This window comes from Pipistrellus hanaki (assembly GCF_964339955.1).
Source record: "Pipistrellus hanaki genome assembly, chromosome: 4".
NCBI lineage: Eukaryota > Metazoa > Chordata > Mammalia > Chiroptera > Vespertilionidae > Pipistrellus > Pipistrellus hanaki.
This window is the reverse complement of record NC_140506.1, coordinates 56,317,471-56,336,868: the sequence shown is the minus strand read 5'-3', so window position 1 is coordinate 56,336,868 and position 19,398 is coordinate 56,317,471. Positions and strand designations below refer to the sequence as shown.

The 19,398-nt window shown below is 36.3% G+C and overlaps 1 protein-coding gene across 10 annotated transcripts in view; it reads right to left on the bottom strand.

Moving 5' to 3' along the window:
• FER (FER tyrosine kinase) overlaps positions 1–19,398 on the bottom strand; it is a 241,552-nt gene that overhangs the window by 184,568 nt on the left and 37,586 nt on the right. For all 10 annotated transcript variants that reach the window (XM_084881045.1, XM_084881048.1, XM_084881047.1 and 7 more), the window contains 2 exons: positions 11,854–11,953; positions 727–910 (listed from right to left, as the gene is read on the bottom strand). In XM_084881045.1, the coding sequence (XP_084737171.1) occupies positions 727–910; positions 11,854–11,953 (284 nt within the window). The remainder of the gene's footprint in view (positions 1–726; positions 911–11,853; positions 11,954–19,398) is intronic.

The window sequence follows — 19,398 nt, the reverse complement described above, 5'->3', positions numbered from 1 at the left end:
AGAAATTTCATTATTTTTAATAACAATCTTATAAATATACATATTTAAGTTGACTAAAAACACTTTATCTTCTTAGGAAAATAAGGGACCACCTAACCCAGCTAATACAGAAGATGAAGTCTACCAAAGGGTGGCTTACATTTTTTTATTGTCTTAAATCGATATGTACGGTAAACGTGTGCATTTAGCCAACATACACTGTTAGCTCCCTGAAGGCAAACATTGTGGCCTACATGTCTTTATATTTAATGTGCTTTGCAGACAGTAGAAGTCTAATAAATATTTGTTGATTTTAATCTTATACAATAAGAATATAGCAAATAAACCTTCAAAAAATCTTTTCTTCAGGCTTTTCTGTTGCTCAAATTTTAAATCCCCAACCCTGTGGAGATAGATTTCCACTTCTTAATACTTGTCAACTATTGAATTTTTTTCATATAAATTTCCTTTTAATTGGAGCAAAACAAAAACATAAAAAAAAAAAAGAAGGGAAATTCTTGGGGTTGGCTAGAAGGTTTAAAAGAGAAGCATAAACTACAGGAATACCTGAAGTGAAAATCAAGAAGAATTTGAGGTAAAACAAGTATGAAACACCCACGGGTTTGGGTCAATAAGGAAGCTCACAAAACATGAGACAACTTTTACACAAAAGCTTAAGTAGGAGAGCAAGTAATGTTAAAATCATTGTATGACAGGACGTTATGTCAAATACAAAATGTAACTCACAGTGCCTTTATCATTTCTTCTTGCATCATCTGTAAGGAGTCGAGAAGCAGAGGAAGGGTGGTGTCATAATACTGATTCTGATGAAGCTGAGCCCCTTTCAATGCCAATACATATTGATTATGCAACATATGAAGTTTCATTGTGGCTTTGTCGTAACGATCCTTGGCCTTTTCCGGTTCTTTCCCTGAAGAAATCATTGAGGACAGTTATAAGAGAGATAATAAAAAAGTTTTATCTTCTCTGTGTACACACAGAGCCACCACTATGCTATGTTATTTCACTCATTTTATGGCGAATCTAAAGTTTGTTGAACATACACTATGTTCTTAGCTCTATGCAAAGTACTATTTATTTGCCAATATTTTGTACAGAGGCCGCTCTGAAGGAGGCAGGCACTGCAGTAACTGTTTGGTGAATGAAGGATAATGTTCAATGTATTTGTAAAACTGTACAGATATATGAACCTTCTCATGTTCAAGCAGCAGCTTACACCAAATTGGAACAACAGCGCATATATATCACCAAGAAAATAAGGAATTTTGTAAATGTTAAATTTTGAGGTCTATGTTTAAGATATCAATAAAGACAAGGAAAGCTGGGGGACACTTTGTGGAGAGAACAGACCTTAAAAGATGAGACAAATCTAGAAAGATAAACAACGGGGGTTGGGGGGGGGGCATATCTAGGGAGGGGTTTGGGATGGGAATGGGGGAATAAGGACAATTATGTGAGACCATAATCAATAATATATATATATATATTATATATATATTTTTTATATATATATAATATATATATAATATATATATAATTAAAAGGCAGACTTAAGACTGGAAAATTGTAGAAAATTTAACAAATATTATATTTTTATGAGTTTATATAAAAGTCAATAAAACACTGAAAGCTTACATTGAAAAAAGAAAAAGAAAAAGAAAGAAAGAATAGGCAATAGTTTCTCCCTTTCTTCTTCCTTCCTTCCTTTCTTCAAGGAAAGAAGGGAGGGAGGGAGAGAGGAAGGGAAGGAGGAAGGGAGGGAAGAAGGAAAAAGAAGGAAGCCTTAAATGTACTATTAACAGGCTTTAACATTTTAAGAAGTTTTGAGAAATCTTTATTTATTTTTTTAAATATATCTTTATTGTTCAGACTATTACAATTGTTCCTCTTTTTTCCGCCCATAGCTCCCCTCCACCCTGTTCCCACCCTACCCTCTGCTCTTACCCCCACCCCAGTCCTCATCCATAAGTATATGATTTTTGTCCAGTCTCTTCCCACACCCCCTACACCCTTTCCCCCCAAAGAATTGTCAGTCCATTCCCTTTCTATGCCCCTAATTCTATTATATTCACTGTTATATTTAATGTGCTTTGTTTATTCTATTCATCAGATTTTTTATTCACTTGATTTTTAGATTCACTTGTTGACAGATATGTACTTATTGTTCATAATTTTTTAAATATATTTTATTGATTTTTTACAGAGAGGAAGAGAAAGGGATAGAGAGCTAGAAACATTGATGAGAGAATCATCCATCAGCTGCCTCTTGCACACCCCCCACTGGGGATGTGCCCGCAACCAAGGTACATGCCACTGACCAGAATTGAACCCAGGACCTTTCAGTCCACAGGCTGACGCTCTATCTACTGAGCCAAACCGGTTTCGGCTGTTGTTCATAATTTTTATCTTTACCTTTTTATTCTTCTTGCTCTTCTTAAAGAATACTTTTCAGTATTTCATATAATACTGGTTTAGTGGTGGTGAACTCCTTTAGCTTTTTCTTATCTGTGAAGCTCTTTATCTGACCTTCAATTCTGAATGATAGCTTTGCTGGATAGAGTAATCTTGGTTGTAGGTTCTTGCTATTCATCACTTTGAATATTTTTTTTCCACTCCTGTCTGGCTGATTTTTCCATACGACTGTCAGCTGATTTTTCAATAGTTTCTGTTGAAACATCAGATGACAGTCATATGGGTGCTTCCTTCTAGGTAACTGTTTTTTCTCTTGCTGCCTTTAAGATTCTCTCTTTGTCTTTTGCTCTTGGCATTTTAATTATGATGTGTCTTGGTGTGGTCCTCTTTGGATTCCTTTTGTTTGGGGTTCTGTGAGCTACCTGGACTTGTAAGTCTATTACTTTCACCAGGAGGGGTAAGTATTCTGTCATTATTTCTTCAAATAAGTTTTCAGTATCTTGCTCTCTCTCTCTCTTCTGGCACCCCCATAATTCGGATGTTGGTATGTTTGAAGTTGTCCCAGAGGCTTCTTACACTATCTTTATATTTTTGGATTCTTTTTTCTTTTCCAGTTGGGTGTTTTTTTGCTTCTTTGTATTTCAAATCTTTGACTTGAGTCTTGTGACCCTCTAGTCTGCTGCTGGATCTCTGTATATTATTTTTTATTTCAGTCAGTGTATGCTTAATTTCTAATTGGTCCTTTCTCATATCCTTGAGGGTCTTGCTAAATTTATTGGCCTTTTCTAGAAAATTCTTGAAAAACCTTATAACCGTGGTTTTGAACTCTATATCCAGTCTTTTGTTTTCCTCCATTTCTTTCATTTGTGACCTGTTTCTTTGTCTCCGCATTTTGGCTGCTTCCCTGAGTTGATAGAGTGGCTTTGTGTGCTAGGTGTCCTATAGGGCACAGGTGGTTCAGCCTCCCCAGTTACTTGAAGTGGACATTCTTGGTGCACCCCTTTGTGGGCTGTGTGCACAGTCTTATTGTAGTTAAGCCTTGATTGTTGTTGGTATCCTTGGGAGGATTTGACCTCCAGGTCAACTGGCTGTGAGGATCAGCTGTGTCTACACTGGGAGAACTTCTGTACTCAACTTGGATGGGGTGGAGTCTCAGGATGGAGCAGACAGCAGTGGCTTCCATTCAGCCCTGTCCTAAGAGGCCCCTGGGTCTCAATGTTCCTTGGTAATCGCTACAAGCACCTCTGAGAGAAAGCTGCCCTAGAGTTTTGTCCACTGCTAGACAGTCCAATTTTTCCCCAAATGAGTCTGGGTCCCCAGAGTCTCACCCGGAACTGGAGTTTGGAGCAGTCAAGAGCTTTTGTCTCCCTCCCATTTGAGAAAGCCAGCTGCGTACTCAGTTGCCAGCCCTCTCCGCACGCACGTGCCTCTGTACCTCTGCACTTCTGCAGCTCCTCTGAATATCAGTGTGCTTTTCTCTTTCCTTCTAGTTGTAGAATTTCCTCTCAGCCATCCTTCCTGTGGTTCTGGATGGTGTCCATTTTTTCTTTTAGTTGTAATTGAAATTGTTGTGCAAGGCAGCAATTTAGGTGTTTACTTATGCCGCCATCTTGGTTTCTCTCCTTGAGAAACCTTAATGTGTTTTTTAGTTCCTTCCTTCCTTCCTTTTTTTCTTCCTTTCCTCTCTCCCTCCCTCTCCCTCCCTTTTTAAATTTAAATTCTTCATTGTTGAAAGTATTATATTATATATGTCTCCTTTTTCATTTCCCTGGCTGCTCCCACCCCCAGCACATGCCCTCACCCCCCTACTGTCTCTCTTCCTTCCTTTCATTCTGATTATCACCAAGAATTGTGCTAAACACTGGGAACTCAGTATTCAGCAAAGCAGTCTTGACATATTAACTGAGACAAAAAAAATTTCTTTCTAAATGAACATTACACAGATTTTAAAATCCTATATAGTAAAGAGTTAATATGTTAATTAGACCAAAAAGCAGAACGACCATTCTACTGGGGATGTGCCCGCAACCAAGGTACATGCCCCTGACCGGAATCGAACCCAGGACCTTTCAGTCCGCAGACCGATGCTCTACCACTGAGCCAAACCGGTGTTGGCTATTTGTACAGACTTTTAAACTGCATAGTTCCCATCTGTCTTTCTAGCTGGTGCAGAATTCTCTAAATAAGCAATACTCACCTCCCTAAGATTTTATAATCCAAAATAACATTAGAAAAGCTAACAAGTTCCTAGATACTTCTTTCCTTATCAGTTTTAGTGTATGACAAATAAGCTAAAGAAAACTATTATAGTCAAATCTAATTATCATGATTATTAACACAATTTGAAAAAAAAAAAATTTAAAGCCTTTGAAAACATTGAAGGCAGATTCCAGTACATTAAACTAATGGTAATAAATTATTTTGAAAACTTTGGACTTAAAACTAAATTTTTTGGGGGGGATATGTTTTCATAGAGATTGGAGGGGGGGTGCTTTTTTTTGTAGTCTACAGCTCACATATACTTGTGCATTGGTTATAATGTGTACTTGACACAGTCACATGATGTATTGATTATTCTGTCTATTCTACCCTGCACTCTCCCTCCCTTGTAGAAAAATGAAAAGTTTGGTACAATTTGGAAAAAAAATTCTATTATATTTTTTTCCTGACTTTTTTTTTTTAAATATATTTTATTGATTTTTTTAGAGGAAGGGAGAGGGATAGAGAGCTAGAAACATCAATGAGAGAGAAACATCAACCAGCTGCCTCTTGCACACCCCCTACCGGGGATGTGCCCACAACCAATGTACATGCCCTTGACCAGAATCGAACCTGGGACCTTTCAGTCCACAGACCTACGTTCTATCCACTGAGCCAAACCGGTTTCGGCTTTACTGACTTTTTTTAAATAAATATTTAGAGTCCCAATGAGACTATGTAAATAAATTCAGGAAATAATAATACTGTGTAAAATTCAAAATTACAGGTAAAATTTTAGAATTCTATTCATCTAACAAAATATATCAGAAAAAAACTAGTGATTCTTGCCACATAAGCTTGTTGGCTCAGAATATCTCAGATCACTATTATACTTGCTTAGCTTTTAAATAACTACATTAGAGCTGAAAATTAATACAAAGTATACAAAGTGAATAAATTCTCATTGACAGATATAGAACTGTACCTCTGTTGCTGTATACTTTGCTTTGTTTTAATGAAAGGCAATGAGCAAGGCATAAAATTATTCTGTGTCAATCAGCAGGGAGTAACCATCCCATTTTTTCTCTTCTACATAAATTATAATTCTTTTGCTACCACTTGTTGACAAATACGTTTAATGTTTGTAACAACAGAGTGTGCATACATGTCATGCCATAAACAGTATTATGAAGCAAACAAAGCTCAACTATGTAAGCTTGACCTTCACAAGAGACAGTCTATTTACTTTCAGGTTTTTTGTGCTTTCTATTCATTATTTTGCTGTTTAAAATGGTCCCTAAACATAGTGCTGAAGCGCAGTTTAGTATTCTTATGTTTAAGGTGGGTATGACGTGACTTACAGAAAAAATAGATGTGTTAGATAGTTTTTAGTCATGAGTTGTAACACTGTGGTTCAATGTTAACGATTCAACAATATATTGTATATTAAACTAGTGGCTCAAAATTCATGCACATTAAAAGGGGATTAATTAGATAATTTAATATTGCTATTTGCCCTCTGTCTAATAGAAGTGTCAGAGATGAAAGAAAATTAGTAAAATGTATATGAAAACCTTCCTCCTGTCAGAATCTGGGGCTCACCACAGGACCCAGAGACAAGTCCCAGGCCAACTACATGCACCTCAAAATCTCATGAGACCTAGACCCGTCCCCCGCATTGGGTTAGATCCAGACCCAGCCAGTCCCACCCTTGTCAAGCCCCACCGGGCAGGGGAACTAGCCTCAGGTCCCCTAGCCCAGTACCAGGACAGGGGGCGTGGCCAGAGGTCCCCAGATGGTGTGGGGGGCATGTCTTGAGGTCCCTCATCAAGCCCTGCCTAGTGGGGGGGAGGGAGGGGTATGGTCTGAGGTCCCCTATCAAGCTCTGCCAGGCAAGGGGGCGCAGCCTCAGGTCCCTCGGCCCAGCACTGGGAGGGGAACACAGCCTCAAGTCCCCTAGCAAGCCCCACTGGCAGGGGGGTACAACTTCAGGTTGAGTTCCCCCAATCCAGCACTGTGGGTGCACTTTGAGGTCCCCTAACAAGCCCTGCTGGGTGGGGAGCACGGCCTGAGGTGCCCTGTCAAGCCCGGCCAGGCAAGGGGGGCGCAGCCTCAGGTCCCCTGGCCCTGTGCTGGGGCAGGGTGTGCAGCCTGAGGTCCCCCAGTCTGGTGCCTGGGTGGGAGGGCATGGCCTGAAGTTACCTGTGAAGCCCCACCTGGTGGGGGGCACGGCCTGAGGTCCCCTAGCCCAGCACCAGGACGGGAAGTGCACCTTGAGGTCCCCTCTCAAGCTCCACCAGGCAGAGGGTGTGGCCTTAGATTCCCTGGCCTGGCACTGGGGCAGGGTTTGCAGCCTGAGGTCCCTGTCAAGCCCTGCCGGGTGGGGGGCATGGCCTAAGGTCCCCTGACCTGGTTCCAAGGCAGGAGGCTCGGCCTGAGGTTCCCCAGACTGATGCCAGGGCAAGAGGCATGGCCTGAGGTCTCCTATCAAACCCTGCCAAGTGGGGGGTGTGGCCTGAGGTCCCCTGTCAAGCCCTACAGAGGCAGGAGAGGGTGTAGCCTCAGGTCCCTGCTGATTGCTCATTAAGGCTCCTTAAGGGAACTTGGCCTCATCTATAGTGGCAGCCATCTTTGTGACAGAGTGATGGTCAATTAGCATAGTCCCTCTTTATTAGATAGGATAAAGTGTCTTTAAAAAGAAACACACACAAAACAATGTATTGTTAGGTGTATTGGTGATGTATTGCTCAACTGTCAAAACTGTGACTCTACTAGGGACAATGATTCAGTACTCGGGTAATGCTAATTTAGTTCTCACAGTAATTCTAGAGTATAACTACCAAAAATAACAAGAATCAATTGTATAGCCAGAATCTGAGCACTTCTAATCACGTCTGCTACTGCCACGCAGTCCAAAGTAGCATAAACCAGGGCCTGTATTACTCCAATAGCCTGGAAGCAACTGGTCTTCTACGTCCACCTTTCCCCCAATCTCAGACTCTTATTTTCAACAGGCTACCAGAATTCTCCTGTAAAAATGTAAGTTAGTTCATGTCATTCCTCTGCTCAAAACCCACCAATGGCTTCCCATCTTACTCATGGTAAAGGGTTTTAAAGAACTACCAAACCCTTCATAATCTATGTCTCCCTTGCCAACACCATCTTTCTTCCTCCGATTCTCAAACCTCCATGCCTGCCCCTGATCAATCCTTTGGATCTAGCTACACAAATGACTATACTACTTCTCAGATATTCTGGACATGATCCCATTTCAATGACTTTGCTCTGTCTATCCCCTCTGTCGTGGAGTAATCTCTGCCCATAAAACCACATGATTCACTCCCTCACCTCCTTCTCTCTTTATTCAAAGGTCTCTTTCTCCATGACAACTAATCTGATTAACCTCCAAACACCCTATCTACCTATAGTGTTTTCTCCATTGTAATTATTACCACGTAATATACTCTGTTTCACTTTTTTTTTTTTTTAATTAATTAGCTATCTTCTCTAAAATGTAAGCCTTATAGAGGCAGGGATTTTGGGGAAATTTTGCTATCTGCAATATTCCTAATATAAATAACAGTGCCTGGCACAAAACCAGAAAATGTATGAATTGGTATAGTTCTTATTTTAAAAATAAATTTAAACAAATAAAATTCTTAAAAAGTTAAAAGTTATAGAAAGATTACAATTTTACCTTCTGCATCAGTTCTAATAATCAAGTCCAAAACTAATATTGTTAAGGAGATCACCTATAAAATATAGAGGAAAATCAGCAAAAAGACTTAACTTCTCTTAGCCTCTTTGTATGTGAAACTTAGCTTTATTTAATAAAACTAAGCAAAAAGGACACAAAGCAAGTAATTATGCTTTTATTTTATTTTTTGGAAGTTACCTCCAGAATATAAGTAAATCATGGAGCATATTCCATCCCACATAATATTTCAGTATCTAATAAGAACATTATAACTGTCACTTCAATTTCTCTAGCTTTAACCAAATGCAAATTTAGATTAGTAACTAAAAATGCTATTACTCTTTATAACCTTGTAGAGTTCCTATCATATTAAGCTCCATGCAGGGAAAAGCATTCATGCCTTAAGTTAGCTGCTAATATATCATGTACTATTAAGTAGGTCCAAAAAAAAAAAAAAAGAAAGAAAGAAAGAAAAACCTCTCACTTTCAGGTCACTTTCAATAGAATTGATAATCAGCAAACTTAGCTTAAACTCTCTGTTGGTCTTTAGCAAGTCCTGTATCCAAATGTATTTCTTTTCTATGTTAAATTGAGAGGTAAATTTGAATTTAAGAATATTTTTCTAGAGAACCTCCATTCATCATCCATACGTAATTTTGATTTTTTTAAATCTTGAAGATTTAGAGATTATTGAATAAGAAGGCCAGTTACCATTATTAGTGGACTCAAAATGAGAAAATCAACTAAAATAGATTTTTAAAGTTTTATTCATTTTTTTAGAATTTGAATTTATTTAAACACAAATTAACCATCTGCTGAGATATGAGCTAATTTCAAACTGGTTTTCATAATTAAAGTACTCTAAAGAAACAACTCAATGGATCTAATCAATTTTAATTGGCTATAAAATATCATAGAACAATTCATAATGAATGAAGAGACAATTTAAGAAAATCTACTGCCAATTACAGAAAACTTTACTTTTTTATTTTTTTGAATGAGACATAACAGCTAATTCACCACAATCTACCTATAGGTGCCCTCTTACTCGGTCTGCATTGCGTAGTGAGAGCTTGTAAATAATCAGGGAATTTACCAATCCCTTAGCACTCTTTTGTATTTCTCATACAGAAAGAAGAATTTGAAAGAAAGATTGTTTCCCACTCTTGTCATAAAATTGTGTGAGGAGAGCTCCCTTCAGATTTCTCCAGATTGGCTCGTATGAGCATGTGTCTTGTGGAGTGGCTCATCCTGTCTTGTTTTTTTCCTGAACAAAATGTGTCATAAAACAGAAGCATTCAGACTTCTACCCATGTAAGAGAAACTCCTACAAATGCTATTATCTATTTTGAGGGTTGGTAAATATAAAACACTAGGGTAATTCTATACATATAAAATCAATTAAATATGTCACATCAGAATACATAAATATGAGGTAGTTATTTTGAACATCTTTTCTAGTACTTCAGTATATCTTTAAGTAAACTAGAAAATAAGATTAGCAAATTTACAGACATAGCCATAGAAACTAACCAAAATAAAACAGAAGAGAAAAAAGACAAGGGGAAAAAATGATCAGAGCATCAGTAGGCTGTGAGACAGTTACAAGCAGCTTAATACTCAAGTACCTATAAAATCTCTGAAGGACAGCAGAAAGAGAGGTGACAGTAAATATATCTGAATATATAATGGATAAAAGTTGTCCACACTTGCTATACCCGGTTTGGCTCAGTGGATAGAGCATCGGACTGTGGACTGAAAGGTCCCAGGTTTAATTCCACTCAAGGGCATGTACCTTGGTTGTGGGCACATCCCCAAAAGGAGGTGTGCAGAAGGCAGCTGATTGATGTTTCACTATGATCGATGTTTCTAACTCTCTATCTCTCTTACCTTCCTCTCTGTAAAAAATCAATAAAATATATTTTTTTAAAAGTTTTCCACACTCATTAAAACTATAAACTCTCAGGTATATACAAGAAGCTCAGAAACCACAAACACAAGTTAAAAAGAAAAAAACACATCATGTCCAAATTACTCAAAGCCAATGATGAAAAGCAAATCCTAAAAGCTGCCAAAGGAAAACAAATTGTGAAGATAAGATAGATAACACTGCAAAGAATAATACGAGGGATAATAAAAGTCATTCATAATGATAAGAGAGTCATTAAGAGAATGTAACAAACTTGACTGGTTATATACTTAACAACAGAGTCTCAAAATACATGAAGCAAGAAACTGAGAGAACTGTAAGAAGAAAGAGAAATCCACAATAACATTAGGAGATTACAATTGCCCCCTCTCAATAATTGATAGAACAAGTACACAGAAAATCAGTAAAAACATTAAATATTTAAATAACTATATTAACCAACTGTACCAAGTTGTCAAATAAACCACTCCAACCAATTACAGAACACATAGTCTTACCAAATACAGAAGAAGAATCAAGATATGCCATACTATGAAATATATATCACATACATAAAAAAAAAGAAATAGTCATAAAAAGAATATTTTCAGACCAAAATGGAATTAAATTATGAATAAAAAATAGGACATCTCAAGAAAAATGCCATAACTTTAGCAAATTAAAAAACTCAATTATAAATAACCTATAGATCAAAAAATAACACAAGGAAATAAGAAAGTATTTTGAACTGAATGAATACGAAGACATGATTGTATATAAAAAGGATATAATGTTGCAAAAGAGTACTTAGGGATATTCATAGTACTAAATGCCTGCATTAGGAAAGAAAATAAGATATTTCTCAAATCAATGATCTTAGCTTCCACATCAAGAAAATAGAATAACTGGTACAAACTAAGTCTAAACAACGCAGAAGGAAATAATAAAGACTAAAGCATAAGGCTATTAAATATTGTAGAAAGCGAAGAAATAGGGGGAGGGGAGCAATAAGTGTTGGTGAGGAAGTGTATTATATGATCTTGTAATTTTAAAGGCTTTTAAGTACCATGGTAAAAAGGGGATTGAAAAGATTTCTAAGCAAATACAACCTTGTTTTTCTTATTCAGTGATCATTAATTAACTAAGTCTGATGTTAGAGATCAATTCAAACACTTTGCATTCTATTACACAAACGCTACATAATTTCATTTAGTATACATTATTCAAAAATATTGTGCATCATTTTTTTATAAAGGAAGAATTATTACATAATTTCACAATCAGTCTATTTTGGTATTTTTTAACATATATTTTTATTGATTTCAGAGAGGAAGGAAGAGGGAGAGATAGAAACATCAATGGTGAGAGAGAATCATTGATCGGCTGCCTCCTGCATGCCCCATACTGGGAATCAAGCCCGCAACCTCGACATGTGCCCTGGCCGGGAATTGAACCACAACCTCCTGGTTCTTAGACTGATGCTCAACCACTGAGCCACGGCCAGCAAAGCATATTTCGGTATTTTTTTTTAATGTAAATTGGTCTAAGTGGAATCATTCCACTATTTATAAAGATAACACTCAAATGATAATAAAAAGCACTAAAATAAACATTTTTTTTCATAATTTTGCCATACCTTTAGCTAAAGCTTCTTTATATTTCTCTTTGGCATAATTCATTTCTTTTATTAATTGTCTATAGCTGGATTTTAATTTCTCTAATTCCGTCTTTGTAACCTGTCAAAAAAAGAAATTTAAAAAATATTAAAACATAAATTTACATGATCAAGAACTTAAATTCCAATGTGCACCTTACTGCTTATAGGTCAGAGTTGCTCTTTAATACACAATTACAGACAATAAATTAAAAATTAGTGGGGGGAGTCAATCAGGGAAAAAGGAGACATGTAATACAATTTTTACAAATTACTGTAGCCCTGGCCCTGGACAGATGGCTCGGTAGGTTGGAGAATCATCCTTTACACCAAAAGGTTACAGGTTCAACTCCCAGCCAGAGCACATGGGGCACACACCTAGGTTTCAGATTCTATGTCAACTGATGGATGCTTCTCTCTCACATCTCTCTCTCTCAAGTCAATTTTTAAAAATATCCTCAAGTGAGGATAAAAAATAAATTCTTTAGCTCTGGCCAGGTGACTCAGTTGGTTGGAGTGTCATCCTGTATACCAAAAGGTTGAAGGTTCGATTCCTTGTCAGGGTATATATCTAGGTTGCAGGTTCAATCCCCGGGCATGGTGTATACGGGAGGCAACCAAAACATGTTTCTCTCTCACAAAGATCTTTCTCCCATTTCTCTCCCTCTCCCTCTCTCTCTTTCTCTAAAAAAAAAAAATCAATAAAATAAAAAAATAAAATTCTCAGGTGAGGATTAAAAGAAAAAAATTACTTTAGAAATCAGTGATAAATTCAACAGCACATAAAAAAACTTTCTTAAAAAGAGAGCAAATCAGAAACAGTGCTGCAGTCATCTAAAATTTAAAGACCAAAAAATTAATATTCTGTGTATAGAAATATTTTCTCTTATATAAAAGCTAATTTAAATATTTATTTTAATTGTACAGAGTCACTCTGAGTTGCCACAATTCATCAGTTCTATCATGATTTTTTTGTTAGCATGGTTTATTTTTTTATTTCTTTATTAATGAAAATTTTTTTTGATATTGTAACATCTCTGAAAAGAAAGTGCACCTAACAATCACTGTTAGCCAAGCAACAATCATAAATAGTAACTACATGCATGCAAGAACTTGATTATTATTTCCACAGAAAAACTAGACAAATGCAGGTTCTTGACTCTTGTCAAAAAGGCATTTAAATAGCAATTAAGAGAAAAATTAAGAATCTTAGATGTTGTTTGAAAAACTTATGGTGCAGCTTCCGAGAAGCCTAAGAAATCAGCAGTATGAAAAACTTGCCAAGCGGGCATAAGAAAACAATCTCAGAGCCCACTTCTAATAAATATTACATCACCATCATACTTGATATGACAAAGAATGACATTGTGCAAATAAATAAAAATATTAATAACTATAATATAAATAGAAATTAGTTCAAATCATTTCCTTTTAAAAAAATTTCACTGGTTGACATTTTTTTATGAACTTTATTTTTTTATACCAGTTTCACTTTCACAACAAAATTGAGCATAAAGGACAGAGATTTCCCATATACCTCCCACCCACCTCCAACACACACACACATTTGCCTCCCCCATTAGCAACAAAGCCCCAAAAGAGCATTTGTTACAAGTGATGAATCTAAAATAAAAAGTATTATCACCCAAGTCCACAATTTACATTAGGTTTCACTCTTGGTGTTGTACATAGAACGACATGTATCTACCATTATAGCATCATACAAAGTAGTTCACTGTCTAAATCTTCTGTGCTCCACGTGTTCATTCCTCCCTCTCCTCTAACCCCTGGAAACCACTTTTTTTTTTTTTCCAATCACAGTTTACAGTCAATATTATTTTGAATTAATTTTAGGTGTACAGCATAGTGGTTAGACAATCATATATATTACAAAGTGAGCCTTCAATATTTCAAGTGCCCACTTGGTAGTACCACTGATCTTTTTACTATAATCATAGTTTTTCTTTTCCCAGAATATCATACAGTATTATAATCAGACAACACATAGCCTTTTCAGACTGTATTCTTTTACTTAGTCATATGCATTTAAGGTTCCTCAATGTCTTTCTGTGGCTTTCTAGCTCATTTCTTTTGAATATTGGATAATATTTCATTGTCTAGATGTGCCACAGTTTGTTCATCCATTCACCTAATAAAAGATATTTTGATTGCTCCTAAGTTTTGGTATTATCAATAAACCTACTGTAAACACCTGTGTGTGTGTGTTGGGGGGGGGGGGTTCACTTTCACAGCAAAGTTTTCAACTCCTTTGAACAAATACCAAGGAGTGTGATTGCTGGACCCTCTGGCAAGAGTATATTTAGTTTTATTAGAAAATGCCAATCTTCCAAAGTGGCTGTGCCCCTCTGTATTCCCACCAACAATGAATGAGTGTTCCTACCACTCCAAGTCTTCACCAGCATTTGGTATTGTCAGGGTTGAGAGTGTGGTCATTCTCCTAAGTATGCAGTGGTATTTCATTCTTGCTTCAATTGTATTTCCCTGATGACATGATGGGCAGCACCTTTTCATGTGCTTACTTGCCACCTGTGTACCTTTTGGCCCAATTCTTAATCTGGTAAGGTTTTGGCCCATTTTTTAATCAGGCTGTTTGTTTTATTAGTAGACTTTTAAGAGTTCTCTGTATGTTAGATGACAGTCCTTTATCATATGTGTCTTTCACAAATATTTTCTCCTAGTATTGCTTACCTTTTCATTTTCTTGGCACTGTCTTTCACAAAGCACAAGTTTTTAATTTTGATTAAGTTGAGCTTATTATTTATTTATTTAATGGATTATGCTTTTAGTGTTGTACTTAAAAAGTTATCACCATACTAAGGTTATCTAGGTTTTTTCCTATGTTATCCTTTAGGCATTTTATAATTTTATGTTTTATATTTAGGACTTTGATCCATTTTAGTTAATTTTCATAAAGGGCATAAGGATGGATGTCCAATTATTCCAGCAACATTAATTTAAAATATCTTTTTTCTTCTGTGTTCACTTTGTCACTCTGTCAATGATCTTTTGCCTGTATTCATGTGGATCTATTTCAGTGCTCTCTATTCTATTCCATTGATGTATTTATCTATTGTATTTATCTGATGTCTTTACTTATGTAAAATCCAAGCTATCTTGATTACTGTGTCTTTAGAGTAAGTCTTGAAGTTCAGTAAAAGTCCTCGGACTTTGTTCTTCTCCTTCAGTAATCTATGGACTCCTCTGGGTCTTTTGCCTGTTTATATAAACTTAAGGTTCAGTTTTTCAATATCCACAAAATAACTTGCTGGGATTTTTATTGGGGTCATGTTAAACCTATAGAGCAAGTTGGAAGTAACTGGCATCTTGATCATACTGAGTCTTCCCAGCCATTGGATATCTCTCAAATTATGTCTTCTTTGATTCTCTCATTAGAGTTCTGTCATTTTGATCCTACAGGTCCTGTACATACTTTGCTAGATTAATACCTAAATATTTCATTTGGGAGGATGTTAATGTATATGTTTTGTTGTTCATTGCCTCTTATCTTGTTCATATTTTTTTTTTTTTGTATGTTAACATTGTACCCTGCAACCTTGCTATAATACTTAGGTCTAAGAGTTTCTTTGTTGATTCTCTTTAATTTCCTACGTAGACAATCATGTCATCTATATTTAGGTATATAGATGACAATCGTGTCATCTATATTTAGGTTTATATAAAGGCAGCTACAATATATTTCTTTGTTCCAAATCTGTATACCTTTTCTTTTTCTTGTCTTACTGCATTAGCTATGACTTCCAATATAATATTAAGAAACAGTGGTAAGAAGGAACATTCTTGCCTTGTTCCTGATCTTAATGAAAAAGCTTCGATTTTCTCACCATTAAGTATGATGTTAGCTGTAGGTTTTTTATAGATATTCTTTATCAAGGCAACCGAGTTTTTATCATGAATGAGTGCTAAATTTTGTCAAATGCTGTTTCTGCATCTATTCATATAATCAGCTGCTTTTTTTTTTTTTATTAATGGCTATGTGATGGTTTCCAGTCATTGATTTTCAAATGTTGAACCAGCCACATACCTGAAATACACACCAATTGGTCACGGTGTATAATTCTTATGATACATTGTTGTATTTGATTTCCTAATAATTAACAATTTTTGTGTTTATGCTTATGAGAGATGTGAATCTGTAGTTTTCTTTTCTTCTAATATCGTGTCTAGTTTTGGCATTAGGGTAATGCTGGCCAAATAGAATGAATTAAGAAGTCTCTCTCTTTACATCTTCTCAAAGAGTTTGTAAAGAATTGGTAGGATTTCTTGCTTAAAAATTTGATAGAATTCACCAGTGAACCCATCTGAGCATACTTTCTGTTTTGGGAGATTATTAATTAATGATTCAATTACTTTAATAGATATTTGCCTATTCAGATTATCTATTTATTCTCATTTTTGTTTTAGTAGATTGTGTTCTTCAAGGAATTGGCTCATTTCTCTACATTATCAAATTTGTAGGCACTGAAGGTTCATAGTATTCCTTCATAAGCCTTTAATATCCAAGGGACAAGTAGTGATATACCTCTTTCACTTCTGATATTAGTAATCTTTGCTGTCCTGTATTTTTGTTAATTAGCCTAGCTAGAGGTTTAGAAATTATATTGATCTTTTCAACAAACCAGTCATTTTGTTGTTTTCTCTACTGATTTCCTATTTTCACTTTCATGGATTTCTGCTCTAATTTTTATCATTTATTTTCTTCTAATTACTCTGGATTCAATTTCCTCTTCTTTTTCTACTGTCCTATGGTAGAAGATTAGATTATTGCTCTTAGATCTTTCTTCTTTTCTAATATTTGCTTACATTTCTACATATTTTTCTCTGTCTCTTCCAACTTTTTTTTTCCCTTTTGGTAGTCCTTACCATTTTTTCTTGGTTGACAAGCATGATGTTTTGGACAAAAGGAACTGATGTAAATAAGGGCTTTACTAATGTGGTGACAAAGTTATCAGGGAGGGAAATTATTTTATAGTCCCATGACTAGGTCTCAGATTTTTACTAAGCCTGTGCCCCTGGACTGTGAACGTTTCATGTGTTTCTCAGTCCCCAACCCCCCTTTCATGAAACATGATGGCTAGAGTCGGCCAAAGTTGCATATTTCCCTTCCCCCAGTTTATTAAGCTCTGGTTAAACAGTTTCTCGTAAGGGCAGATCTTGTTAAGAAGACCAGAATACTCTGGCATGTGGCAAAATGGTTTCTTTTCTCCTTCCCCAGCTAGGACAATGAGACTTTTCTCCAATGTTCACTGTGAGAACCTGGTAGAGATCCAGGAGGTAAAACTCAAAGAAAGTATGGGGGCTACTGAACAACTGGGTCCTCCTGAAGTTTTTAATTGTTACAGTTGTCCACACTGAAACTCCAGGACTCGTCAATTACCATTCAGGTTTTTCTGCACCCAGCACTGGTTCCCAAGGAGGCTCCGATAGGCTGTGTCACTATATTGGCTTGTCAGTCTCTCTAATTTTGGCAGCAGCTGTTGGCCCTGTGACTTCACTTCTCTTATACACCTAAGAAGAGTTGTTCATTTTTTAAATTTTTCAACCTTTTACTTATTGTTTGAATGAACCTCCAAAGTTCTTATGTGCTTGACCAGAAACTGGAAGCCTTAACTTTTGAAGTTGTAAAGAACCAATTCATTATTTTGCAAACTGGCAAATTAATAGCAAAAAGCAAGCATTTATCCTGCCTTCCCTTTTTAAATTATGCCTCAGGGTAACCAATAGTTGATCTAGGGAAAGTCTTAATTGAAAAATTCCAGCTAACAATTGCATCAGGAATTATAAAAGAAAAAGCCTGCCATTATGCAAACCCCACTGAAGTAATACATTAATCACTGAACATAAATTGTTTCTAAAACTATTTGATGAAAAGTGGAAGGGAAACTTTATTAACAGATTAATCAGGCTGGCAAAACTGGAACCTGTTAGTCTTATTTAAAAACACAAAATGATAAATAAGCAGACACAGAAGTTATATACCTCTGAAGTAAAACAAGAGAAAGTCTATACCAGCACCTCTGATGTGTAGTTGTCCAAAATAAACAGCAAAAATCTTATCAAATCTCTAGATCTAACTTCCAGTTTATAGGAAAATTGGCAGATGAAGGAAAGCGTGAAATCACATCACAACATGCTAACAACAAAATCCAATATAAAGTTAATTCAATTCTATAGGGCAAAATTACCCAGTTTCTCCCACAAATAAATGGCATTTTAAAGAGGGGGGAGGACAACCTACATTAAAGAGAATTAATCAAATGTAATGTATGGGCATATTTGGATCCTAATTTAAATGAACCAACCACAAAAAGCATTTAAACAACAATAATTTGAACACAGGATATTTAATAACATTAGGAATTATTGTTAAATTTTTAAGTAGATTAGTAATAATATAATTGTGTCTTATAAAAAAGAGTATGTATTTTAGCAATATATCCTAAAATATTTATAAATAAAATGATATCTGGAATTTTCCTTAAAATGATCCAAAATAGAAGGAAAAGTAGGTGAGAATATAGATGAAAAAGAAATTTACTATGTGGGTGAAAGGGTGGATAGGAATTCATTTTACTATTCTCTCCTCCTTTGTACATTTGGAAATTTTCATAATTAAAACACTGTAAAATTTATCCAGAAAGGACACACTCTGAATGTAGAGAAATTTAGAATATCCTAATCTATTTTAATTTTCTTTTATGATTAGTGCTACATGATACAATTTTTTTAAAGCTTAAAAGAGCTGCCGAAACCGGTGTGGCTCAGTGGATAGAGCATCAGTCTGCGGACTGAAAGGTCCCATGTTCGATTCCGGTCAAGGGCATGTACATTGGTTGCGGGCACATCCCCACTAGGGGGTGTGCAGGAGACAGCTGGTAGATGTTTCTCTCTCATCGACATTTCTAGCTCTCTATCCTTCTCCCTTCCTCTCCATAAAAAAAATCAATAAAATATATTTTTTTTAAAAGAAACAAACATGTTAAAGCTTAAAAGAGCTATTTCAATAAATAAAAAATAAAAGCTCTATGTGATAAAAAAAAAAAAAGCATTATATCATAGTTTAATTGGTGGTATTTTTTCTTTTGTAAGAATACATAAAGTAACAGTATCCTATATAATCAAGAGGTAATATACAAATTGACCCTCATGCCCTTACACAAGATGGCCACCCCCATGTGGTCAAAGATGGCCACCACATGATGGCTGGCAGGGGAGGGCAGTTAAGGGCAATCTGGCTGGTAGGGGAGGGCAGTTGGGGGTAATCAGGCCTGCAGGGGAGGGCAGCTGGGGAGGACCAGGCCAGCAGGGGAGGGTAGTTGGGGGTGACCAGGCCAGCAGGGAAGGGAAGTTGGGGGTGACCGGGCCAGCAGGGGAGGGAAGTTAGGGGCAACCAGACAGTTGGGGGCAATCAGGTTGGCAGAAGAACAATTAGGCGTCAATCAGGCTGGCAGGGGAGTGGCTAGGGGGTGATCAGAATGGCAGGCAGGC